This window comes from Argiope bruennichi, chromosome X1, assembly GCF_947563725.1.
Source record: "Argiope bruennichi chromosome X1, qqArgBrue1.1, whole genome shotgun sequence".
Lineage (NCBI taxonomy): Eukaryota > Metazoa > Arthropoda > Arachnida > Araneae > Araneidae > Argiope > Argiope bruennichi.
The window spans coordinates 112673919-112701876 of record NC_079162.1 but is presented as its reverse complement, the minus strand read 5'-3'; the positions used below and the strand labels follow the sequence as shown (position 1 = coordinate 112701876).

Genomic DNA, 27958 nt, shown 5'->3' with positions numbered 1-27958 from the left:
AGTTCTATTGAAGTGAAAATAATTTTATGAGCAATTTTAAACAAGCTGTACAATCGTGGGAGAAAAAAACACAAAAAACAAAAGAAGAAGAAGAAAGGAATCAAGCAGCTTTAATCTGGCGTCATTTATCGTGCATTCATTAAGAGAGTATCATTCGAAAGAAATTATGAACTTATTCTTAAGGATTTTTTAATTAAAAATTCATTAGGGGTCATCTAGATCTTGAAATAGAAACAAAATCTTGAATGGCAACGAAATTATGAGCTAACAAAATTTTGACCTTCTAATGTTTAAATAAAATTCTGGAATTAATATATTAATTGACAAAATCTTTTAGTTATGAATATATAAGATATTCTACACATTTTGCACGCATATTTATTCAAAGTAAAAAAGTAATTTTTTAAGTAATTTAATTGAAAGTAAGTAAAGTAAAAAATTTAAGTAAAAAAGTAATTTAATTAAATTTTTTTTAAATTATAATTTTAAACTTTTTAAAAGACAACACATATTTTGCCATAAATCGAAGGAAAGGACAAGAACACTTTATAGAGGCATACAAAATTTCAGCTCATTCCTAAGAGTAGTTTTTCTTTGGCATCACATTTTCAGTCTCACCTCTCAATCCGACCGGGGGGGGGCAAGCACAATTTTTATAATTTAGCTTCAAAATATCTCATAAAAATTAAATTTTGCATTTAATGAAAGCCAATTAAGTATTAATTAGTCGAATAAAATTCTTCATCTTAATTTTTTTAATTGAGACACTGGCCCTAATTTTTTGCTAGGATATTTGTAAACTTGCTAGGATATTAGTAAAATCTGTTCTCGGTTTGTTTATTTTATTTTATTTTTTACTAGCCATCAAAATAATTTCAATATCTGAGTTCATTTTTTATGAGGTCCTTGAGATTTAATTCCACTGAGATCTAATTCTAGAGAAAATATGGTTATATTTCATTTTAGATCGAAACACAGATTGTAGCAATAAATTACTTAAATTTATTGTAGCGTAATCATGAAAATATTTAATCAGACTTTAACAAGGACTATTTTAAATTAATTTGAATTTGGTACGAATTTAACAAAATTTTCAATCTTCTGGATCTTTTTTAACTCCTGTATAATATTTCAACGACACCAAAAATGAATTAATCGTAACAATCATAGTAATTTATAAATCCCTAACATTGGATAATGATAACATAAATAAATAATAATTAATAAAATGATATAACAAAAATTATAAACTCCTAAAAAGGTTTTCTCGATCAATGTTCTTGAAAGTGAACAATATTTAAACAATATATAATTATACGAAAAAATTTAATGCCTAAGATCATGTCGACCCAAGAGAAAACACGAAAAAAAATAAATTGTAGGTTCATTCTTATAAATCCCTTAAAATTCAGAAAATAAGGGGGGGGGGGAAGCAATTTGAAAGCAATACCCAAAAGAATACATCGTCTTCAAACGAGAAACTCTTGGTAAAATAATTTTCCATGGATTCTCCCTTTTCCTTACCGGCCTACTTCTAAGATCGGAGCTACTTGATTTTGTTGTACTAATTCGGGATGTTTAACACTTGTGTGTCTTTTAACGTAATCACTGTCAAAATACTATTGACAAAGAATGTATTTAACTTTGTATCGATTGGCCTGAATGACATGTCATGCTAAATGAATGAATGTAGGTTCTAATAATGGAGACTATAAAATATTAATGTAGAAACTGAGATCAAACGGTTTTATGAGATAAACTTTTCAGAAATCCAAAACAAATAATAAAAAAAATAATAATCGTTATTTTCACCAAAATCGATTTTTTAGCGTTGTCACTTACCTAAAAATTAAAAAAAAAAAAGATTGAAACAATGAACAGGAATTCAGATAAGTATGAGGCGAATTTGTTTTGAGAATGAGGCGAATAAAGTCGCTTACACGAACAAAAATTTACTTTTTATAACGAACAGTAAAGAATGCGGAAAATATACTACGATAATGATTTTTAAGACTGGACGAAATATTTTGTAAATGTATGCACAAACTTATTTTTTTTATGCATCACGTGTTATTGATGGTTTAATCATGTTAATTTCAAGCCCGATTGATTTCAAAATAGTTGGATCTACCCTCCTTAACAATCAGAAAGGTCACGAGGAAAGTAATTCATATTTTCGCACATAAGACAAGCCACAAACAATATGAAGAAGCAATTCAATTCTGCATGGACCTCAAAGTGAAGATGAAACTTTACATGTTAGGACCATGGGGCATTCTGTGGTGCCATTAAATACATTTTTAATTAAATGACACAATGAGCACCCAAAAGTGTCATATTTTGGCTCAAGTAAATCTACAAAATTAAAAAAAAAAAAAAAAAAAATCCTTTGCATTTACTAAAGCTCACATCCACATTTACTCTGGGATCTTATTATTTTCAAGTAGAAATAACTGCAAATAACTCACAAACTTCCAGAAATTTTGTAGTAACCAAGCTGCAATGAAGGCAGTGTTTTGATTCATATCTTTCATTTACAATGGCGCACCTTTAGATGTTGGAAGATGCATGAAATATTTTTGGGTCAACACTTTATCACTGATTAATTAATCGCACATTTCCAATTGTTTGGTATTAAGGCCTCCAGAAGCTGACTCCAAACAATTTTTGATTGTAGGGATATCCAAAGGACGTAGTGTATCGTTAATCAAATGTAGACATCAGTGTCCAGAGCTTTGGAATACTGTTCATTAACTTCAAAAATTGTAAATTCATAATGAAAAATATATTGAACAACATACGTGATTCATTCAAGCATCTGATATAAATTTTTGAGATTTAAAGGGTTTTTTACTATTCTGTTATCTTTTTCTGAGCATGTAGCAGTGAAAGCATACACATTAGAAAGAAAGACGATACTAGAGGGCAGAGGGAACTACTGCCCCCTTCTCAGTTACTGTTTCATCCTCCTAATGTACAAAAATCTCCACTGCTTTGGAAGGGAGTTGTAGGAAACTGGATATCAAGGATGCAGATAATTTATATTCTCTCTTATGATGTAATAGTCGAAATGAACGAATTTTGTGTGAGTTTGATGACCCAGTTAACAACAGTTAAGTTAGCAGAATTTAGAACATCTAATTCTCTTGTCATCCAATCAACTATAATTTGCATTACATTTGGTAGAATTACAGAGATAGAGACAAATGAATATGATGTCACGTTTCGCTGACTACTTTTGGTTGGTTGGCTATGAAATTAACACGACAAGTGAACATTTGAATGGATTGTTTCTATAATTGAATATTTTGCCCACTTGTCGGTGAAATTGTTTGAGGAAAAGAGAATATCAGTATTGTACAAAACTGGGGCATTAGAATAATGCAGTAAATGCATGGGTGCTTTTGGACTTATTTCCTCTTATTTAAATTTCATTGAGCATTTAAGAAAAAAGCGACATTTTATTTACCCAGTCCTTTTTTTTTTAAAGTTTCTAATTTATTATGTTTTACCACTTTATGATAATTTCTCGTCTGATTAATGGTTAAAGCCAAGCAAGTAAAAATATCAGCATCTATTGTTACCATTCCCTTACAATATACACTTGCGGAGAACAGTTGCTTTGTTTTAATCAAATGGCATGAATTCAACATAAGCCATTAGTGTAAGTAAAATGTGTAAATAGAAATCATATTTACATAATTTTTTTTTTTTTTGCAATTTAACAGTTATTTTACAAATAAAATATTGCGATTGCTTTGTGACGGCAAAAAATAAATATATATGGCATCGTAAGCTATTATTAACGTTAAAGAATTTTTTTTGTAGAACTCTCTAAACTTATTCGGATATTTAATTGTGTGAGTATGAAATCGATATGTGATTTTTTTCCCCTTCTGCAAATTACTTCATGACAAAAACTATATTGTTCCAAATACTTCTTTTATGATAGATGGATAAACATATTTTGTTATTCTATCAACTTTAAAAATATTGATAGAATATCCAATATTTGATTTTGATTTTGAAAACATTCAAGTTCACAATAGCCCTAATTTTTTTTTTGTTTTGTTGTTGTTGAAAATAAGCCCTCGCATAATTGTGCCGTACTTAGAGCAGTTTCGGATTTACAAGACTGCTTGATCACTTTTTTTCAATGTGAAGGAAGGGGATATCACAAAATGATGCCTGCCATTTAAAAATAAACTGCAGTTCAAGACATCTAATATTTTTCTTCTTCTTTTCTTCCGAGATTATTACCTTCAAGACAAAATATTTGTGTGGTGATCAAATCATCCTGTTTATATCTCATCTAATATATGATGCCATTTTAAAAAGGACTGGCTTTAATTGCTTTTCAGAATTTACAAGGAAAACAATTGAAGCTAAAAATGAAAGCAATCCTTCTTGAAATCTGACATTTCGATTGATTTATTACTAAAATACAACAAAGTGCTCTAGGATTTTTTTTCTTTCTGAATATTGTTTGAAACAGTTTTTCAGGAAATGATGAAGTATTCTCACTTTTCCATTTAACTGAGTAAGGGCCCTTTTTTAGGATTTATAAAATATTCACAAGTACATATTAAAAGATAGTTTTTTAAATTTTTTTTTTTATTTTTTTACGTTTGCATTTCAATGTTTAACTAATAAAATTTTATCCGAGATATTAGACTATGTGGAATACAAGAAAGAACCAAATTAATCTTAGTAGAAGCTTACTTTCCATTTGAAAAATTAATTCATATTCAGAATATTAGCCTCGCAGCAATTGAAATATCCTGCATTTATGCCTGGATTCAGAATACAGAAAAGCTATTTTTGTCTTGTGTTTTATATTTGTTCATTAAAAAAATTTCTTTGGATATTTCTACAAATTCAAATATAATAATATATTACCAATTTTAAGAAAAAGATACCCAAAACAATGTATTTTCCTCTTAGTTTTTGAATCCCAGTATTTTTGATATTCGTAATTATTGAATTCAGTTCAGATAAGAGAACATTTTTTTTCAAAGAAACGGCATTGTTATTTTTGTATTTTACAATTTAATTGTTTTCTATTCTATCATAGAGTGCGTTTTTCCTTACAAAATATTATTTATTTAGACCCTTTTGTTAATTATTTTAGAAACCATATTTTAAAATTATTGGGATGATAAATAAAATATATGAAGCATTTTGAAGATTGATTCAAGTAACTATCTTAAATCGAAAATATCAGTAAGTTAAGAATAATTTAAAAAAAGTTTGTGATTATCATTAAAAAAAAATTTTTTTAAAAAAAATCCAAATACAGAAAAAGAATGAATTCAACTTTTTATTGTTAAGTCTAAATTCAAAGATCTCTTTATTAATATAACACTGAATATTGCTTGGATAATGATTTTGTGCATTACCATTATAACTTTGCAAAAATATTGAAGGGAGGGAGGGATGTTATTATGGCTAAATGTAATTTAATTAAAAATAATAAAGGTAACAAGACTGTATAATTCAAAAGGTTATTTTGATTTTCTTCAACTTTCATGTCTTAAAATTCTAATTAAAACTATTTTTGCACTTTAAAATTTAATTTAAATTATTAATTGTATTAATTTAAAATTTGATTTTAATTATTAATTGAATTATTTTAATTATTAATTGAATTATTAATTGAATTATTTTAATTATTAATTGTATTAATTTAAAATTTAATTTTAATTATATTAAATATTTACTTTTATTACCTTTTAAGGCATGGAAAAACCTTTTTAAACAATCAAACTGTTTAAGAATTTTATGACCAACGAATATTTCTCTGTTATTCACTATAATTCTTACTTTCAATAACTTATTATTTAGTTTGAGGAATTGGACAGTACGAAATTTTACTTAAAAATATTTACATTTAAGAATTTGTCAAAAGAAATATTCTCCCAAAATAATTTTAATTAAAAGAATTGGTGCTAATAATTTAATTTTTATTGAGACATAGTAACTTTATTTCAAATAAGTATTTACTTACTTCATCAAGAATAAAATTAATAGCTACAATTGATTTTTTGGTGAACCTTCGAAATTTAATTTTGAAAAGTTCTTTAACAATATATTTAAGATTAAGTACATCTGAATTTAATTCGTTAGCATAATATATATTCTTCATTAATCAAATTTAATAATAAATTAATAATTATCTTCACCTGATTTGGCTGTTATTTTACTTTGCTATAAAATTTAAATAATGTTATAATTTATTTCCAATATCAGTGTGGTACATTTCATTAGAGATTATGTTACTCATTCATTTTTTTATTATTTCTCGTTGCTCTGTCGTGCAGTCTTATTATGCAATAGCATACAAGTAGTTGATTACTTTAAATAATTCTTCACTATAAATTAGCTATTAAATATTTAATTATCTTTATTTAAATATGAATTTAATTACTGCGTTATTTTGAAACTAAATTCGAGAAATTTTGCTCCCTTCTGGTCGGAGATATTTTGTCACATCTGATTATAGAACAATTTTAGAACTAAATTTTTTATTCCAGAATTTTTGAATGCAAACAATGGATATTTCGTCAACATATTTTAGTATCAATTCGCTATTAAATGCAATTGTAGAATGCTTTAAATATTTATGCTCACTCAATACAGAAAATTTAAGTTAATAAAATTAATATCTATATATATTGCTTTTATTAACTTAAATTCTTCTCTGTCTTCGGTCACGATTCTGCTTAAAAAATTATGTGTTTGCATATATATATATATATATATATATATACACGTTTGAATTATTTTCACTTTTATTTCATCCCGGGAGGCATAATTTATGTTCAAGAAGCTGGACAAACACGTCTTTTCACAGCACGGCATAAGAGAGCGAGAAAGGGCAAGAGACAGAAAATATTTTCCCCAGTGTTTATATACGATGAGATTCTGACAGGGATTTTTTTACATGTGTGAATTTAGGTACGAGAATCTAGGTATCTTTTAAAAATAATTCGATTAGCCAGATAATTTTTTTTTATCCCTTCACTCGGAGTGTGGGAACTTGTCGACTTCAGCAATTTTAATGCAGCTAATGAATTAATATGTAACTAATGAGGGTACATAAAATGTATATCTATGCAGAATTTTCAAACCAAAGCTTTCATTAAATTATAAACTTGAATTATTCAGATACATCATAGATAATAATTTTAAAAAATGAATTAAAAAATCTAGTTAAGTACAACAAAATTTTATTTCACATCATACTTCAATTACAATTCATTAAAAGCAACAAGGAATACAGACTGGATGAACATCACAGCAGTATAATATTTCGTTCGTGAACATTTTAATGTATATGCTAGTCAAGCTCAAAAATTGTTCACTTTTATATTATGAATACATACACTGAAAATTTCAGTAAACAACATTCAATAAATCAACTAGAAATGACGGCGATTTTACAATATGAAAGCACATGAATATATTACAATAATACATTTCGAGTCTCACTTTAGTGTCCGACAGTTTAAAACAGAAATGTGACATCCTGCTTTTTTATTGGCACACATACATATATTAATTCCTAACTGTGATTTTAAATACAATGATATATGAAAAAATTTCTTTAAGTAATATCATACCAATAGTATTTTTACTACGTTGCTCAGATAATGAAGCATATTCTATGAGTCAGTTGCAAAGTATAATATTACAAATTTGAGACATTTATCTCAGAAATACATTTAAAATAATGATATGTCTTTGTTTTAAAATTCGGACAGTATATCCATTTATTTCTGCTTACTATGCTGAAATACAGCTTTTTTTGTTTACAATAGACAAATATTTAAGAAGAGTATTTGAATTCATAAAATTTCACTAATTCTAGACCATCCAAAAAATGTTTCAAATCGAGGATTGATGAGGATAGCAAAATATTATGAGACTTATCAAAGTGTCATAAATATCTTTTGCAAAGTCTAAAGTTAAATTTATGCCTATACAAGGCAAAATTAAAGACAACAGAAAACAAAGAGCTATAAATGCCAGTACCGTGCTACAGAAATAGCGAGCTAATGTAGAAGTATTGTTTTGCTGCCACAGTTCTTGGATTACTGGAGAGTAGAGATATTTACCGACAGTAGAGTTTCTAAAATAAATAAAATATTTATTAATAAAAACAGACATAATTTCATCTTTCCAATGCAAATATTTTAGAATATGCAAATATTTAGATTGCAAAATAAAAATTTTCACTTTTTTGGTTCATTTATTCAGGATCTCTCAAAAATTTAATACAATTAACAGAAGAATATAAATCTTATTTTTATAACTAATTTCTTACATAAAATGATGCATTAACATGCAAAGTACATTCATACATAATAAAATAGTCAACTCAGTTGATAATATTAAAAAAAAAATTAATTTGAAATAAACGTTTCCTTTTATACTCAAGGAAGAAAATTTTAAGATTTCCATGTGAGATATTACAATTTTAATTATTTTCATTCCCAATTCTGAAACTTTTAATTTATGTTTCCTGCATTAATTAACCATAGTTTTTCACAAACTTTTTCTTATAATGAAAAGAACTACTACCAGCATAATGAATCAAAATTATCAAAAAAAAAAAAAAGTTTCAAATCAATATGTAAAAAATAAATAAATAATATTGAGTTTAAACAAGCATTATAATACAGCTATGATGGAGCACAGTATTTTGATTTTTTAACACACATTAGAAATCTTTCTTAATTCAATTTAATTAGTGTTTACTAAATTCAAATAACATCTACGGATTTCATACTTTTGATATCGTAGTGCTACAAAAAGAGCATTTAAACAGCAAGTTTATATTTAATATGCAAACTGCATATTCACAGAGTTACCAATCCTTTAAGTGATGCATTTAAAATTAAAAACATTAAAAAATAAAGTAATTAAGTATATGCACCATAAAAGCATGCACAAGAAAGGCCAAGAAAATGCAGCTGAGAAATAAATTTGAGTTTACTGCCTTAAATGCTTAAATGCTTTGAAATAAAATAGGGCCAAGTAACGATGAATATCTTAATTTCTTAATGCAAAAATTTAAAAAAAATATTTCTCACAAATAAATAGCTTTTAATTGACATTTAACAGGCATTTTAAAAATCTAGATTAGTATCTCATTTTGAAGTTTCATGAGGACTAGTTTTGATTTTCAGCAGCACCATTTTAAATATGATTTTAATCTTCGAAAGCGCTTCAAACAATGATCTTGAAACAGCCAACCACCACTATTTAAACTTCAAAAAGAAAATAAAAAGATGGAAACAACAGTTCAGTCAAATAAAGGAGGGGAGGGGGTACTAGCTGCCTCCCCACAGTCAAAATAAAATTCTTGATCAATTTGTAATCGTTAAAAATTTAAAATAGTAAAATATTATCAATTTCAATAAGTATTATTAAAGAGGGAAAATAATTTATAAACTTACTGAACATAATTTAAAATTTTAGTTTGAATATTTTCAGATATTTCAGGTGCAGAGTCAGTCTCATCAGGTAAGTCGGTCAACCCATCAAATCTGAAACAGAAAAAAAAATAAATAACCAAGTAATATATAATGTATTCTTTGGTGCATAGTATACACATACATTCAGCTAAAACAAGAAATCCAACATAAGCACTCGTAATTATAAAATATCAAGGTTATAAATGATTTTCAGAGAAAATTCATAGGCTCTTACAGCTATGTGCATGTCGCAACATCCAAATCATTACTGGAATGCGGTTGGAAAATTATTTTTTTGCTGTCAGTCAATTTTTGCGATTCTAGCTATAGTTAAAAGTGTGAAAATGGAACCTGTCAGTTGCATCTTAATTTTCAGGCCAAGAAAAATGTAACGGATGCTATACCTAATTAGTGGATCAGGCGCTGAAGCGAAAACATCATGCAAGTGTGGAGAAACTCAAAAATGACAAATGGTAGCGAGCAGGTTGGAATATTCTGATGAATAATGGAATCTTTCCTGCGCAATAAATCCGATTGTCTTACTCGATTTTTTTTTATAATATTCGAAACATTGCAGAACATCGCTGCAAAATTCGATTTGACAATTTAGATCTAAAAGATGAGTTTATGATTAACAAGGCCACATTTGTTAAAAAAAAAAAAAAAAAAAAGAAAACTGAAAGTATACCTAAGTATAGAAAGTAAAGTATAGTATATGTTCCTTTAAATCAAAAGAATAACTTCCAACCACTCCTTTTATTTCTTTGCACTTTTGCTATTACAAGACAGACATTTTTGTCAACTGAATCCCTTTTGAGATTGATGCTGTTGTAATCACCGTGACACTTTAAAAATAATTTGAAATATTATAATCTTTATATATATATATAAAGATTATAATCTACTAATCGGATATATATATATAAAGATTAGTCTCCATCTGTTCTTTACTCTAAAGTAATAAAAAAAATTAACTATTGAATAAATTGGCACAAACCTTCAATTAAATCTTTTAGATGCTTCAGTAATAGCAGACAAAATTTAAAGAACCCCAAACATAACAAATAGTATACTTGTAAACCAATAAACGGCACTTATAAACCATTAAAGTACATCGTTAATAAATATGAAAACAACTGCTTATATATTTACTTCTTTTTGGAGTGGTATATTTTTAACAATATAAACAAGATCTATTTTTTTAATGTTGGTTCCAACAATGAGCTTTTTCGAAATTTTCTTCTATTTTGATGTCTATTGATGAAATACGCCCAATTTGAGAATTGCCCCATTTTGTGCTGTTTTTTTTAAAATTTTGTTAAGTGAATGTTTTAAAAGATAGTTCGTGTAGTATTCAAAATAAAAACCACAAATATTTAACACACGAATAATAACTATAAAAAATAATTAGAAATAAGTTATCACTTAAAATTGTAAAAGTAACGCAGTCTCGAATTAGTTCGCTTCAAATGTTACATACTGATTATCGAAATGATCACAAAATTCATTTGTTTTTTGTTCTACTTGCTGCAAGAAAGCACGTAACATAAAATGTTCCGGATTTATTTCAGGAGGATCCACATTTTCTACTTTTTTGGTGTCATAACTAGATATGTCAGATTCTTCCTCAGATTGTTCTTTTTCATCAGTGACAGCAGACAGCTTTCTTGTCCATCTAAAAGAAAAAAAGAAAGTTTATTTAACGCAAGATTTAATTACATCAAATGTATACCAACTTTTAGTGAAATCTTATATTTTTGACAAGGAAATTAAAATGCGATGTTCTGGATTTTTAAAAATCTTAAATAAATAGGTTTTTTTAACGTTCAATGGCATAATAAATAGGTTATTTTTTTAATAAAATGTTCAATGGCATAGTGATTAGTGGAACAAGGAAGAGGAGGTTGCGAGCACCATGGACACAAAATATTAGTGCACATGTGTGAAAATAAAACCTATCAAAATAAAACTTGATAATAAGGGGAAAGTAAAGATCATGGCTTGGGCAAATACGTTTGAGAAATCATATACGACTATTAGGCCTTGCTAATGAAGATATTTATAAATAAACTCTATTTGGAATGTGTATTTTCCACATAAATATATTTTACACTAAATGCAAATGTTATAAAATCTATTTTTCTAACAAACTCCAATTTGGCAAGATATTCATATATTAGGATTTCAATTACCCTACAATGAAATGCAACTGGATTTTTTACATTTCTTTTTCCTTAGGAGATTAACTTCTCAGTTCTTCGGCTAGATAAAAAATACATGTTTTCTTCTAAATATATAAACTTGAATAGAAACTTTGGACAATATCCCAGCAATGTTGTCTGCTAGATTTGAAATATTATAAAACATTTCTGGAAACCATCTACAGGACTCTGTTTAGACTGTCTATTTTTTAGCCATTTGGCCAGTAACATCCATTAAAAATATAGTTTTATCGTAAAAATACAATTTCCAAGCACGCGTTTTTAAATATTATTCTCACTTAAAACAAAGTAAAATAATGTTTAAAAAATGATGCTAATATATATATATATATATATATATATATATATATATATATATATATATATATATATATATATATATATATATATATATTAATTAGCTTTCTATTTAAACATTTTTAAATTTAAAACTAAGAGCTGGTATTGTTTCATTTGAGTTGAATTTATAAACCGTTTTATTTCTAAAGATTGGTTTATAAAGGTCTAAGGAAAATTAGGAGTATTCTACTCCTTTTAGCATTTGGAAGTTTTGCACCTGAATGAGTTCCCTACATGAGTTGTTAATTTTTTTGACAGTGGGTAAACATATTACATATATATATATAACAAATGATTCGAAATTATTTAATCGAAATTTCGGCAGATGTTTAAAAAAAATACGTTTACAAATAAAGAAAGTTAAAAATATAGGGCTGTTGGAAAAAATGAACGGAGAAAGTATTTGCTGCATTATATCATTAACACATCAATTCAATTACTTAAAAAAAATTAACAACTCTATATTTTTCGATTTTGAAATATGAAGTTAGAAAAAACCCTCACATTGGAAGCTTCCATAAATTTAATATTAATTGGAACTTATAAAATTCTTTTTTGTTATTTTATTAATGATCAAAATGGTTTTTTAAAAACAATGAACTTTAAAAGTCAAGTTACAACTTGCTTTTTCTTTTAAGTTGCAAATACACAAACACACACAAAGAGTTTTTTTAACACTGTGCATTAAACAATATTTATTGAATTTTCGTCTAATTTTAGTATCAAGCATAATTTACAATAAAATTATGCCATCTTTACAAAAGTCCACTGTAGGGAAAAAGAATAAATAGAAGATGTATACTAAAATTTTTTTGAATTAATAAAGAAAGTGTTCTCTTTTAGCCGTAATGTTTTGGCGTCATCGATTTGCCCATAGGTTATCCATAATTGCAGGACGCAAAAACGAGAAGCAAAGACCATTTATGGATTAAAGTGTGTTCAAGCTTATTTAATAACATAGGAAGTATACTAAAAACAGCTATCTCTCTTCTGAGAAAGTTTCTAAGACACTTACTCCAATTTAGGTTCAGAGACTGAGCTCGGCAGTCCATTCCCTCCAAATTTTGATCCTTAAAATACGCCTAGCTTGTTGAGATTAAACATTATTAACCATTTAGATAAATCTCTTAGCACTCACAGCAATGAGAGTTCTTCAATGGAGTACATGGAAGTCAGTATGACCACAAGTTCCATCTAAAAAAACGATTCCAATTCCTCTATAATTATCTGACAATGTTAGGCTGATGGTATTTGGTACCTTTTCATAATATATCAGCACACAATATGAAGCACTCCCCAGAGTAAATTTGGACATATGTTAAGAGTAGAGATACATATTGTTGTTAAATCCAGGTAATGTGCTCTTTTGACTAACGGGTAAGCAGAGAAGTGATCTTCCTTCGGGAAGAAAGTGCTTCTGAGAGATTTTAATACATGGCTGATCTGAAACAGGTCTTCAGAAATTTCGGAATGAAATTGATCCTTGCATTTTTGAACCACAATGTGAGACACATTCAGCCTTCTAACAACATCAGCTTGTGTCAAACCTATTTCCACTCATCTAATCACCCCCCATCTTAACGAAACGGATAAACGATTTCTTTGTGACAAAACTAGCAATTCTTCGCAAATTCTTAAGACCAGCATGTTTACATGGAAACTGTTCACAAATTTTGAAATCAATTATTAATATTTTTTACTTACTTCAGCAAAAACAAAATCTTTTTTTTAAAGCGGTGTATTCACCATTCACGATAAAAGCGGTGTGAAATCATTCACAATAAAAACTCAGTAAAAGAAAACTGCGTTTGAAAATGAGTACAGCTCTTTTTTAAACTAAAAATGACGGCGAGGACCTATTTTCAATATTCAACATTAATAAATAACAAAACATTATTAATTGTAATTTCAATAAATAAAGTGGCAGAACATAATAATTAAAAATTATAAATTTGAAATAATAATTTCAGTAAATTATATAAATATGCTAGCACATTAAATTTCAAAATAAATAATATATTTCACATATAATGTGCTGAAAGGCGTAACAATTCAAGCAATTTTTATTGCACTTTTAATTAAATACATTGCACAGCTGTGAAGCCTTCACATGAATGTAGTTCTTTAAAAACTTATTCACTTACAATCACCTAATACTCAAAGTGTGGAAGTATTTAAGTAACCCAAACAATAGAAAAATAATTTTTTGTCACAATTTTTAATTTTGACTTTGAATTAATCAAAATAAATTCGGAATATAAACGATATTTTAACATAATAAGAAATTCAAGAAATTCAAGAAAGGAAAGGAAACATTAAAATTACCGAAAATGTTTATTTAAAAAAACTTGAATGGATTAAGTGCAACTATATTTATAGTAAAATCATGCACGGGCATTATGAGGTAGAGTTGACATCATATGGACAATAAAATATTTTTGCTTCATTTCTTTATAACACGAGTTAGCTGATAAGTCTGTAAAATGTTACAAGTTTACAAATTAATAATTAAATCTAATTACAATCTAACAAATTAATAATTTAAATAAACATGCTAACAGCTTACATGTTTCTCTCTTTCTTCCTACAGAAAGATTTCTGAAGAAAAGATGAAAGTGGTGGAGTTGACTCGTCAGACACTGTTTCAGGACTCTGCAAATTATTTGGAGCCATGGGACTAGCAGAAGGCAAAGAGCAACGCCTTGTTGTATTTCCTGTAGTGGATATTCTAGTAGGGGGTTTAGTTGCTTGAGGAGATGTAGGTAGGCTATTGCTACTCAGACCTACAATACTAGCCATTGGATATGTGCTTAAAGTATTCGGTTTGGGATCCTACATTAAAAAAAAAATCGCACGTCATGCTATTCATACTTGAAAAATTAGGCAAAAAATAATGGAAAAAGTTATCAATTTCAGATTATTATATACATAGCTTATCTCTTTCATATGTATACCATATTAATTATGTACATGTAAGTTACAGAAAATTAGCAAAATAATAATAATAATAATCCATGAACTTTTTCATGAAATGTTTTCGTGAACAGTATTTTAATAAAATGCTTTATTCATTTGAACATCAGGTTCGGTATTTGCAAGTAAAATTACCAATAAAGAGATTTAACAACATTAAAAGGTTTTAAAATGTACAACAAACTGTCTACAACATTTAACATACTTTAAATTCATTGTCCGTGAGATTTTTTTTTCAAATGTCGGTTGAAGCATAAAGCTAATCCTTTCTTAGAAGCCAAACATAAGAAGAATTAAATAAATATATAATATATATAAGAAACAGAACTATTATGTTCATATGAAAAGTTTTTTTTTTTTAATGATGAAAATACATATCTTAAATCTCTCATGGTGCTAATCATTTTCCTAGATATCTTTTGCAAAGAACAATTTTTGTATATAATCATCATAAATTTAGTGACACTTAATGTTTTCTATATTCTTTTTTTTACAGAGCATTTAAATTAAAAAATAGATAATATATTCTTCAGTTTTCATGTTCGGATGGGAGAAACTTTCGCTTTGCATTTTTCTTGTATTGGTTTTGACGTAATAATGATTTTGAAGAGAAATCTAGTTCACTCAGAAGCAGGTAAGCATTGTAGCTACTTACAAAACTGAGAATATTTCTCTTATAACATAACATAGGATAAAGTTGATACCATAAAACTTTTTAAATAATGTAAAATACTCAGTAGGAAAAATATAGAAAGAAAAAAAATCAATAATATAATTAAGAAAACAGTTTCATATCATGCATCAGAACCTGAGAATTTTGAATAAATATGTACTGAAAGATCCAACGAATAACTGAAATATCTAGGCGAAAAAAGAGTTTTAATGTGTAACAAGATGTATTTTTTAAAAAAATAAACCTTTTCAAAAATGATTATACCCAAAAAGTGTCTGCTTACCTCAACTCTCAGATATTTGCACAATCGGTTTCCTCAACTGACAGCATGTAAAAGAAATCACTTGTGACTTAATGAATTGCCACTTAAAAAGTTAACAAATATCATACAAACTAAAGACTAAATAAATAATGTGTATACATTATTTATTTAAACATTAAATGTAGTGATGGCTTAACATTTTACAAATACATTTAGAAGTGCGATACAGACAATTTATAGCAGGCTTGTACGGTATCTCCTGAATGCACAATGAAGGACCCCCCCCCCCCCGCCAGACAGTCTAAGAATAATAAATTCTTTAAGCAAATATTGGAAGACTGTAATATTATAGATTACAGAGAACAAACACATTTTATCTAATAAAAAACAACACATAAAAAACTCAATGCTCTTGGGACCAATTCAAATCAAAAGAATCATAAAATATTGCCGGCGTCCTCGCTTAGGGGTAGCGAGTCTTCGCTGTTATCTGAGCATCCTGGCTTCGAGTCCTGGTTCAGGCATGATTGTTCTTCCCTTATGTTCTATCTGTGAAATGTGTGAAAGAGTCCCCCTGTAAAAAGGGGTTGTGCAAGCGAGAGTGTGTCATCTTCATATGAGCTAGAAGTCAGACTTCTGCCCTCGGGTGCTCGGGGGTCTTTACCCTCAGAAGCTACTGTATCTCCTTTCCGCAGTAACGCGGATACGACATCATCATAAAACATTAAATAAAACGAAGGTTTTTCTTTAAATTAAAAAAACATTTTGAATAAGCAATTCAATTTAACATGCATTTAAAAAAAATAGGCACCTCTATTGAAATCAGTTTTAAAACCGACACTTAAAATGCCAGCACTTCATTGATGCACTTAAACTGGAAAAGAGAAATAATTGCTGATAGCTGCAGTATATTTAGTATTAAAATATAATGTGTTCAAAACAGAAAAAGTTATTATAGATGTTAAATAACATTTTTTACAAAATTAAAAATAATCACCCATAAATCAGAAAGCATATGACACAAGACATGAAATACAGGAACATTTTGGGTTTATATAAATATTTTTATGCAAGGGAACACTGCACAAATATGTAAGTTGGATAAATTTCACAGCTAAGAGTATATTTCGTTTTCAGACTTTTTGGAAGAAATTTAGTTTGAAACTTCAACAAGGCAAATCAATTCAAACTCATTGTACAAATTAAACACAATGCAATGCATAAAAAATTATTAATTTCAATAATGAGACAAAAAAATTCAAACAAGTAGCTAGAAAAAAACTCAAATATAGCTTAGAAGTTTACACTCATAATATGCTCCTGTTATTAGAGCAGATGCTATCTCATGAATATGAAAACCATTTTCTCTGAGAGCAATCAATCTTAAACTTAAGAAATATATATAGGAATGCATGGAGAAAATCCTATGATCAGAGACATGAATGAATCATTACAGTAATAGCGAATTATTAGCTGGGTATAAATCAGGTGAGGATTAAGCTGTTGAAGGTTCATGGAGCAAAAATTCTTTGAGATCACTGGAAGACTTCATACATATGGAATTATAAGTTATGACTTTTCAGTCATTACGCTTTGAAATGATGTATTTTTGCAGAATTTTAATCTTGTTAATTTGATTTATAATAACTGTCATTTTCAAATAATTTAATTGGTTTTATTTAAATATAACGATTTTCATCCAATGACCTTAAATTTATGTCTGCAATAAATATTTCCTTATTTATATTTCACACATAAATATTTTCTTAAGTCCTCTTAATAGAATTAATAAAAGAAAATGAAGAGTGGCTTCCTAGCAAAATTACTCAAACCATATGATACTTTTGGCTCTTGTGCCATTAAACTTGAATTAAACCAACAAACCAAACCAGCAAAATTACTTAGGATATTTCTATTGAATTAATAAATATTGTGTCTTAATAATAACGATCAATAATGTTAATAAACATAATACCAAATATCGGATTTTGATAAAATATGAATGACTAAAAAATGTGATGAATTATATTAATATCAATAAAATCGAATTTATTTTTGTCCGATTCCCCTTGAAGAAATATAGCCTGTTATAAACAATGGTTTCTCTCTTTTTTCTTTAAATACTTAAAAATTTTTAGATCATGAATTGACAAAAAATGAATTCCAAAGTACTTCTAAACAGAGCATCAATACAAAAGTCAGATAATTATGAATAATTTTGAGGTCATTTCAGAACACAAAATAGATGCAGAGGCAGATTATTTTAAATTATCATTCAAATTAATTTTAAAATATTTTTTAATGTACCTAAAATACCATCAAGGGTTATGTAATCTTATAGATTAGTTAAAATAAAAGGACAGTTTTAAGAAAAGCATGTGAATAATAAAATTTTTATACAAAAATTAAATATATTTGAAATTTTTCCCTCAATAACTAAAACAGACCCTAATAAATCTGAAAAATAAAGATGGTATAGTTCTGAACACTGCACAATTACTTTTCATTTTTTGAAATTTTCAATGTTTGTTGAATGTGATTTAAAATAATAATGTTTTATGCATAGTGTCTCAAACAATTAAATCAGTTTATGGACAATTTATATATAAAATAAAAAGTAAAAACATTCCCGAGATTTTTTTGAAGATTTGTAAATTTTTTTTGATATATCAAAACTATTTAATTAGCCTTCTGAGACAGCAGATGTTTTCAATAGATTTTCTTCATTTCATGATGCACCATTAATTCATCTTACCAGAATTATAATTAAAGTATTGAATCAAGTTATGGATATCGTTAGATGAGAGATTTATTCAAAAATATTACAGCTAACTATATCAAAAGATTAAAGTACGTTTTAAACTGTATCAAAGTAATAAACAGTTTAGCTTACAAACATGATTAGCTAATACCAATGATGAGTTTTTAGATTAAATTATGTTGCCGAATTACATTATATGATATAAATGATAACTAAACAAGCTTTTTACATATATATAATTTTTTTGTATATATATTAGATTTACAAATACAAAAAAATGTTCATTTTTCAGTCAGTACAATAAAAATAGATAAATATAATTTCTAGGAATTTTTTTCTCATAATATAGGTAGAACTTTCTTTATTCTGAATGAGATATCACACAAAACGGATATTTAAATTTTTGGTTTGAATTTTTATATTAGTATTTTCTTTTAATTTTCTAGCAAAAATTATTTATTTTTTCCTATTAATTTGAGAGACAATTTTCAAGAGGAAGAGTATAAAACAAATGAAGTGAGTGCAATACAGAAATGAAAACACTTTTTGTAAAAGTTTATGACCTGAATGAACAGTTAAGTGAAGCAACATATAAGAAAGAAAATAAGAATAAAATATCATAATCTCCCCCCCCCCCAAATTGTCGAGTGAAAACACTAAGTACTTTTAAACATGTTACATTTAACAAAAAAGGAGACAGTCACTTCACTTTATTAAGAAAGTGATAATGAACAGTATTGAATGTTTGAAGCTAATTGATTATTCTAATTTATATACGAAATTTTTCGATTACATTGTGATGAAAAAAATGTGTTATTTTCATTAATGAAATGGAATTATAATGCATATTAGATTAAATAAATTCACTATCATCTGTCATATAATGTTCATCAAATCATAAACGAAAATAAAATTTACTTTTCGAGTGAATGTTACTAATAAATTGGCCTAACATTAAAAAGAAATGACAAAGGACAAAGCACGTTTTAACTTAAAAATTATTAATTTCAATACATGGATAGCATAAAAGAAAAGATCTGAGGAATACTGATCCCTGAGAAAATTATGTCCTTACCACCTTTCGCACGCTTACACCGGATGTCCAGCTTTGACTGAATCCAGGAGATTTACAATTTTCTAGAAAAGAACGGGGGTGGAAATCTGAAACACTTGCTCTTCGTCTTCCAACCTATAAAATAAAAGACAAGTTACTAGATTAATTGATTTCGAACATTTTTTTTTTTTTTAATCATAAGGCATGATTTTCGGAAACGGTAACTAAGAGTTCCTGGATCAAACAGAAAAACCTAAATTCGCAACCAGCAGAGGAGATATTAGATGAAGGTTTGTAGAATTTATAGAGTGAGCTGGATATAAACCAAAATAAACAGCGAATTAAATAAACAAAATAAACAGCGAACTTATTTTAATAATTTAAGCTAATATCGACTGAAGATGAGTGAAATAGAAACAAATCTGAATACAAGTATTTATACATGTATTCCTCATTCTTGAAAGAATTGTTTTTTCAATTTATATTTATGTGTAATTAGTTTCAATAAAACAAACAAGAAATTCAAATTGTTTACGATATTTAATATCATCTTTCCATATTAAGACATAAATTATATGAAAGACAGAAATAATAGTGGAAATATAAAATGTCCATCCATTTTTCATAGAAAAGCTCATTGCAAAGTAAACTGACGTACTACTTTTATTATAATTAGATAAATGACAAAGTATAGAAACATTTTACATTATAAGACATACCACATATAATTATTCATTTTCATTTTTCTTTTAATTTTATTTTTTATTTGTCCAGGATATTAACACCATTGCAAAAGACAGAAATATCAGAAACCAAAATAAATTAAATAAAATATGTAATTTACTGTATATTTAAAAAAAAAAAGCATTTTCAAGCAAAGCAAATGAAAACAATAAAAATATTCTTAAATTCAATTAAAAAATCCATCAATTACTTATAAGCATGCAATGAAGTCAGTACATGTGAGGTCACAGACGAAACTGTTTACATTTTGTGCACACTTTATGAGCAGAAAAAAGTATGTTATCGTTCAACACGTGGCTACTGCAATGCAAAAATAAAAGTCGGATATTGTGCGAAACCATTCTTTCAACTCTAATTAAGAAGATGGATAGCGAAAATTCACAGAGGCCTATAATACTATTTTTAGGCTAATATCATACTATGTTCTTCCAAATAGAAAAATTTGACCAATGAACTGATGCAAATATTTATTAGCTAATTTTTTTTTAAGTAAGACTTACTATAGTAATAATAATAAGAATTACTCTGATGTAGGGAGAAATGGCAATAAATCAGTTAAATAAAATTTAAGAATAAATAACAAAAAGCTTAAAGCTTTCAGTACATGGACTAGAGCTATATTACGAAAGAAAACTTAGAGCAAAAATTAAAACAGTTATTTCGGTGAGCAGTGTAGTTGGTTCTTACTATTATGAGCAGAAAATGCATAATGGAACTAGAAGCAGGTTAGGTCACTTTGCTTTTTATTGCCAGAACATAGAGGATTCCACTAATCATTTTTCTTATACTATACTTTACTAAACTGATTATTACTGAGTTTCCTTAGATTTATTATTATTATTATTATTATTATATAGATATTAAAAAGCCCTAAAATATTTAAACAAATATTTTATTAAAATAAGAAAAAAGTTTTAATACTTTGTTAAGCTACTCACAATTTAACTGGATAAAATTTCGTCAAACTGGATAAATGGAAAAAGAAAACAATGACATTTCTATGTTTGGTTGTAATAATCATATAAAAATTTATAAGATAGTGATTATTATAAAAAAAATCACTCAACTGAAGATATTCTAGCCATAAAAAAAAATTAAAATAGCTTTCAATATGTAGAATCGTTTCGATTAAATTATTAAGAAATGTATAGTCATATCACTGACTCTCCGACCCGCATGAAGGCACACGGATAAATAATACTGAATGACCGGACTGCCGAAAAAGCAACACTAGCGGGAACTGTGGTTGAGTCCTAAGGGCCATCACCGGCCACGGTACAACCCTTTCCGAAGGTAGTACGTCATCGATGAGAGAAGCCAGATCCCCCACCTTTTTGTGTACCCTCCAGGGTGGCGAAATCCAACCACCATACAGGAAGCATCTCATCTTCATTTCGAGGTGCCCCCCCAGGGGTCATTAAGAAATGTATTTAATGTTTTCCCCTTTTAAGTGACTCAGTATGAAGTGTGAAGAAAATAAACATCCACTGATGAAATGCTAATAAAGGAAACAAATACAAACAAGTTTTTACACTTAAAATGATTGATTGATTGTCTTTTTATAGCACAAGGGCCAGTTTTGATCAAGCTTTGTACCTTACATTCAAACATCTACATTATGTTTCTAAAAATGCGACATTGAACAAAAACATCATTTAAACATTTGGATAACAAAGTTCCACAATGAAAAAAAGTTATTAAAACTATTAAAAGAAATGAAATTTTTTTATAAATCAATGTAAATATCAAAGCAACTTGAGACATTGCAATTTCATTCAAACTTGCAACTACGATGCACTTCTTGATATTTTCTAGACAAAACTGCAATTAATGGCTCGAAAATTAAGGCAGTTGATTAATTAATGGACTACTTAAATAGCTTGCAGATTGATTAAAAAAACATACATCTTATTCCACACTCTATTTAGCATTCTTCTATGAACATTGATAAGTTCAAGAAAGAGAAAAAGCATAAATGGAAGAAAAAAATTAAAGAGATAACTTGTCTCAGAAATTGATATCACCATTGCTGAGCAACAAGCAAAAACACTCCTTTCAAAACTCACAATGTTTTATTGTAAATTTACAAATTCAATATAATTTAACCAACTTCTAACAATCTCTGTGAAATAATACACATTTTCATCTACATTACACTATTAATAGACTGAATAGGTTTTCATTGGTTTATGATTCATTTATTTATTTTTTTCATTATTATTAAGACTAAATAACATATTTCTTTGAACTTTAAGAAGATTTAAATAAATAACTAATGCCTCATTTATTGTTCTTATTGGAGAACAGAACAATATGAAAGAAAATATTTGTTTTAATTAAAAAAAAAACCTTGCATAATTTTATTGCATTTGGTTTAAAAAAACTCATTTATAAAGTTTTTATTAAGACTGCTTTAAAACAAAATAAGAAATTAATATTTCTAGAGAAATACATAATACTGAAATCATAACATAAAATTTAAAAGATTTTTTTCACTAATGTTTTCTGAATAGTTTAGCTAAGTTTACTTACTAGCATTCTGTTTTAAAGCTACACAAGGATTATTTTAATACGGACTAAATAATATTGAGTCATGGTTAAGAGAAGACACTTTCCTACATTCTTTCTCCAGTTTTGCACCACATCAGCAGGGGGACTTTATCTTCGACAGATTTAGCATGAAGCGAACTCTTATACAAAGCAGTTCTCGCATAGAATCAGATTTCTAACCTGAGATCCTCTGGTAACGAAGTCAAAATTCTACCACAAGTTTACTAAGATAGCACTTTTCAATATAAATCTTGTGAGTTTACCTTTCATTGAGTGCTTAATTTGTTAGTGGCATTAAAGACAGATTCTAATATTTATGAGAAATAATTTGTGAAAAGAAATTCTTGCATATTGAATGCGTTAAGCTAAGACGCCTGCCCAAAACATGACTAGCTATTTTAAGATGAATAAAAGACAATGAAACATATGTTATACAAAAATAAAGAAAGCATTCAAATTATATAATTAGAAACATAAATAAGCCTATTAACCTTTACTATTAAAGCAGATAATATTATGATGAACAATTTATAATTAAGCAAATGAATTTTGAAACAGTTGTATGATATATTAATTCAGAAAGCATTTAAATTTGGATGGGTTTGAACAGCCACATTTAAATCTCATACAAATTGACTAAAAGCCTCTACTGCAATTATTTAAAACTCAAAATAAAAGGAAGTGGCTAATTTACTCCACTCTAAAATTTGGTCTTCATCTGACTTTTATTCACTGCTGTCAATAAACTGAAGAAATGAAAAGATAAAGAAAAATTCCTTGGGATGTAAATTTCGCTAGCACAAAGTTAAAATACTGGATATATACAAGGAAATTTAAGAAACAAATGAAATTCTCAGAATCTGAATCTAGAAATAAATTTAGAGGGATTCATGATTGAAAATAAAATAACATTATAGAATTACCACTTCGGATTTGAAGCGCATACACATAATATTGCATATAATGGCAAGAAATGAATGTCTTGAAAAGAAAAACATCATAACTAAAGATGTATAGCAGAATGGTGTAATAGAAATGCCTATTATTAAAGGCTAATTACGATTTTGATACATTAAATTCATACGAATTTATTTTTGATAAAATATAACTATACTGAAGAGATTAAGATAAAAATATTTCGAGCAGAAAGTTAAAAGAAATTCAAGCATAATGATCAGTTAAGCAATATTAAACATGCATTGCAAAAAATTAGTTATTAGATGGATTAATAACATTTTAAATTTGTTAAAAATATAAATAAGTAATAAGCTACGAGATTTAATTAAATAAGCATGCAAATGTTACATGAAATGTTAGAAAAAGCAAAAGTTACCTGTGAAAATCTCAAGCTGAAGAAGACAATACTTGATCTGACAAACTATTTGAACTTTTTAGAGCCTGTTTTAAAATAAAATCAGCAAATATATGAAGAAATCAACTAAAATCCAAAATTATTGTTATTAACATTGGGCCAACTGCTTTAGGTGATAATCTGGAAGGAAAATGTTTCTTGTGAGATCAAACATTAGATCAAACCAGATCTAACATTTTGGAGGAATTAAAAAAAATGACGCGATATATTACTTCAAAATATATAAATACTCTTAGCTGTGAAATAGTGCTGCATTTAGCCTTTTTTTTAAAAAATAGGAGAAATGACAAATATAAAGAGTGAATTAGATAGATCTGTGAGTAAAATTTTATGAAATCAGAATAAACACTCATATATAATATTTGCACATCATAGTTAATTTATATATTAATATCATGGTATTAAATTAGTTTCTACATATAGCAAAGAGAATAAGATTATAGAAATGAAATTTGAATATTCATTTCAGACACAAAATGAAGAAATTTTTCAGTTTATAGTACACTGTCGTAATAAATTATTATATACATAATATAATACACTTGAAAATAGAAAGTTTAACAATCTGTTTGAAAGACAAAGCGCTTCTCTAATTATATATATGTTCAATAACGTTAAACTTTTGATACAATATGAACAAAAATACAGACAAAGAACAACAAAATAATGAATGAAAATTGTTCGAATGTTGTAACATGTCAAATTTGTCATCATGCCATTGTCAAAGTTTAAAATTTTTACACATCAAATGAACTGAAATGATACGAGCATAAATACAAACTTTAACATAAATTGTACAAATATAGAACTTAAGCTCGTTAAAAAACTGAAATAACTTTTCAGTATCAATTTTGATTTAATGCATTTAATAAATTCAATCAAATATTAATACGGGCTAAATATACATGTTTTTATAGCAATTCTAAGAATTCAATAAACATAAAAGATCTTTAAACTTACCGATTTAATGGAACCAACAGGCAAACCAAAAGTTTTAGAATATTTCTTTTGATCTTCTGATACAACATCAGAAACAACATCTTTCCTAAATGCTCTAGTATCTGTTAACATTCTTCTGGTATCTTCCAGTTCCTTGTGCTCTTTATCAAACAATCGTTTCAAATGATCGACATGCAAAACCAACACCTCGAAAGCTCGACTGACACGTTCTTCCTGCAAATGCAAATATATTTAAAAAGAAAACACTGATAATGTCACTATTAATAATTTTTTTTAAAAAAATAAGTCTTTAACAGTTTTTCATCATAAGAAATGTTATCTTAATTTACTTATTTCCAATTACAATATGTTTTTAAATATCTTTGCACAATTTTAATTGTCGAAAAAGACCTTTCTACAGTGTCTTTTAAACTTTTTATTGTGAAGCATTCGCATGTCACCTTCAAACTCAGTACAAATGGTCAGAAAAGTATTCGAACACATTTAATTTCTAGAAGCAATTTATTGATCTTAAAATCAGGACAGATTATTCCATTTGGAAAAGTGTACAATGCATTTGAATAGATATTAGGCATTGCTACTACAATCTCCAAAATTTGCCAATACTAAATCTATTTCTTCCTTTACCGTACTCCACATGGTATAAAACCTGAGATGAAAATGTTCAAGTAATGTTGTAATTTTAACCAAAGATATATATATATATATATATATATATATATATATATATATATATATATATATATATATATATATATATATATATATATATATATGAGAAAGTTTCAATTATCACGGCAACTAAACACAGGCTGTGAGAAGAAAGCTTCACTTCAATAATATATCTTTTATTTCGTAGAAGCCAATAATGTTTTCTTGTCCACTTTCAATTAATTCTTGAAAGTTACACCATCAAAAATGTTTATATAAAAATTTAGCTTGCATGCATGGTACATATTTTTCTAGAAACAAATAGGCTGCACTAAATTATGTAAAATATATGCATATCTGATTTCAGCAGGTAAAAGAGATGAGAATTAAAAAAAAATATTTTTCATATATTATCAGTATTGATTTATTTTTAAACAGCTTCAAAATATAAAATTTTAGTTTATTAATAAAACAGAGTTTTAAAAACAACAGAAGTTTTTATTATTTTTCATTTAAAAAAAATTAAATTTGTAATAGAATAATTTTTAAGTAAAGTGAAGTAAATGCACTTTTGTTTGAATTTCACCAAAAGCTTAATAGTGTCTAGGAAAAAAAATGGAAAAAAAAATTTAAACATTTTTATTCGGTGCAGTGAAAAACAAACAGATTTTCGCTTTACTATATTTTATTTTTTGCCTTAAATTTATGAATTAATATAATGAATGTTACAAAATTCTTACAAGGTGCTGCCACATGTGCACAATCATAATTTAATAAAATTAATCAGTCATCTGATAATTATTAAGATTTGAAAATATAAAATACTGTAGTATCAACAAGAACATATCAGAATACATAATTTAAGAATATAAGTACATCAGGGACAGGGTGAAAACAGATTACAAACAATTTTTACACATGTGAAAAAAAATCAAGACAAATTAAAGTGTGAAATAAGAAGAAATAAACCAAAGGCGTAAAATGAAACTAACCAAGAAGGAAAAGAAATGAATATTGAAAAGTTATCGATATTCTAAGGTAATTTATATTTGAAGATTTCTAAAATTACATGCGTCTGAATAAAGTAATACGGAGTAACATCTCTATAAGTATATGCAAATGCAGTTTGAAACAGATTTTAAAACAAAAAAATACTTCAAATTAGTGATAAGAGAACATTTTAAATATTCTATGTTTTATACAATCCTTCTAAATTTTAAATTTATTTTCGTCTTCATGTAATAATTCGTTTTTATGTTACGTAAATTTAAAGATAAAAGCACTTCTAATTTACCACTGGAGAAGTGCAAAATTTAATTTTTTTGAAGCCCTTTAAAAATACCGAACCAGCCTTCTTTTCGTGGAGTCCCCGATTCGAAAATATATAAACCAAACACTGATTTTTAAGGTGCTTTTATCTTTAACATTTATTAATGATACGTGTCATTCTGAGTGCAAAATTTTAACAATGATAATAAAGTGAAATTCTTTAAAAATTCGTCTAAAAATTCATCATTGAACCACGGGTCTCTATCGATTCCTGCAATTATAAAAAGATTTTATATAAAATGGTATCAGGGAGATAATTCTGATTTTATAATAGAATTTTTCTCCTCCAACACACTAAACGACGATGAGAAACTTTTAATATCACGAAATACAGAATAATTGAAATTTCAAAGCATGATTTGTGAATTAAGAAACACAAAAAATAACCTAAATATCAGAAGCAAAAGTAAATAGATACTCCATTTTCACGAACTTGAGGATGCAAGGCTGTATTTGCAATTTAGCATCAGTCATATAAATTTCTGACTATGAAAGAACAACATGCTAGACCGGCCTGAAGGTGTTTTAAAACGGTGTATGTATAAAAAGCCATAAGTATTTTGTACCGAGGACTCGCACCGTTGTATGA

At 27.2% G+C, this 27958-nt stretch overlaps 1 protein-coding gene across 7 annotated transcripts in view; it reads right to left on the bottom strand.

Moving 5' to 3' along the window:
• Positions 1–7241: 7241 nt before the first annotated feature.
• LOC129958375 (inositol 1,4,5-triphosphate receptor associated 1-like) overlaps positions 7242–27958 on the bottom strand; it is a 135076-nt gene continuing 114359 nt past the window's right edge. For 4 of the 7 annotated variants that reach the window (XM_056070825.1, XM_056070822.1, XM_056070826.1 and 1 more), the window contains 6 exons: positions 25390–25602; positions 19785–19898; positions 14607–14872; positions 10960–11154; positions 9462–9551; positions 7242–8131 (listed from right to left, as the gene is read on the bottom strand). In XM_056070825.1, the coding sequence (XP_055926800.1) occupies positions 7888–8131; positions 9462–9551; positions 10960–11154; positions 14607–14872; positions 19785–19898; positions 25390–25602 (1122 nt within the window). In that variant the 3' untranslated portion in view covers positions 7242–7887. Of the gene's footprint in view, positions 8132–9461; positions 9552–10959; positions 11155–14606; positions 14873–15969; positions 16007–19784; positions 19899–25389; positions 25603–27958 lie in introns of those variants that run through there. The other 3 variants (XM_056070824.1, XM_056070827.1, XM_056070828.1) reach the window with 3 other exon arrangements.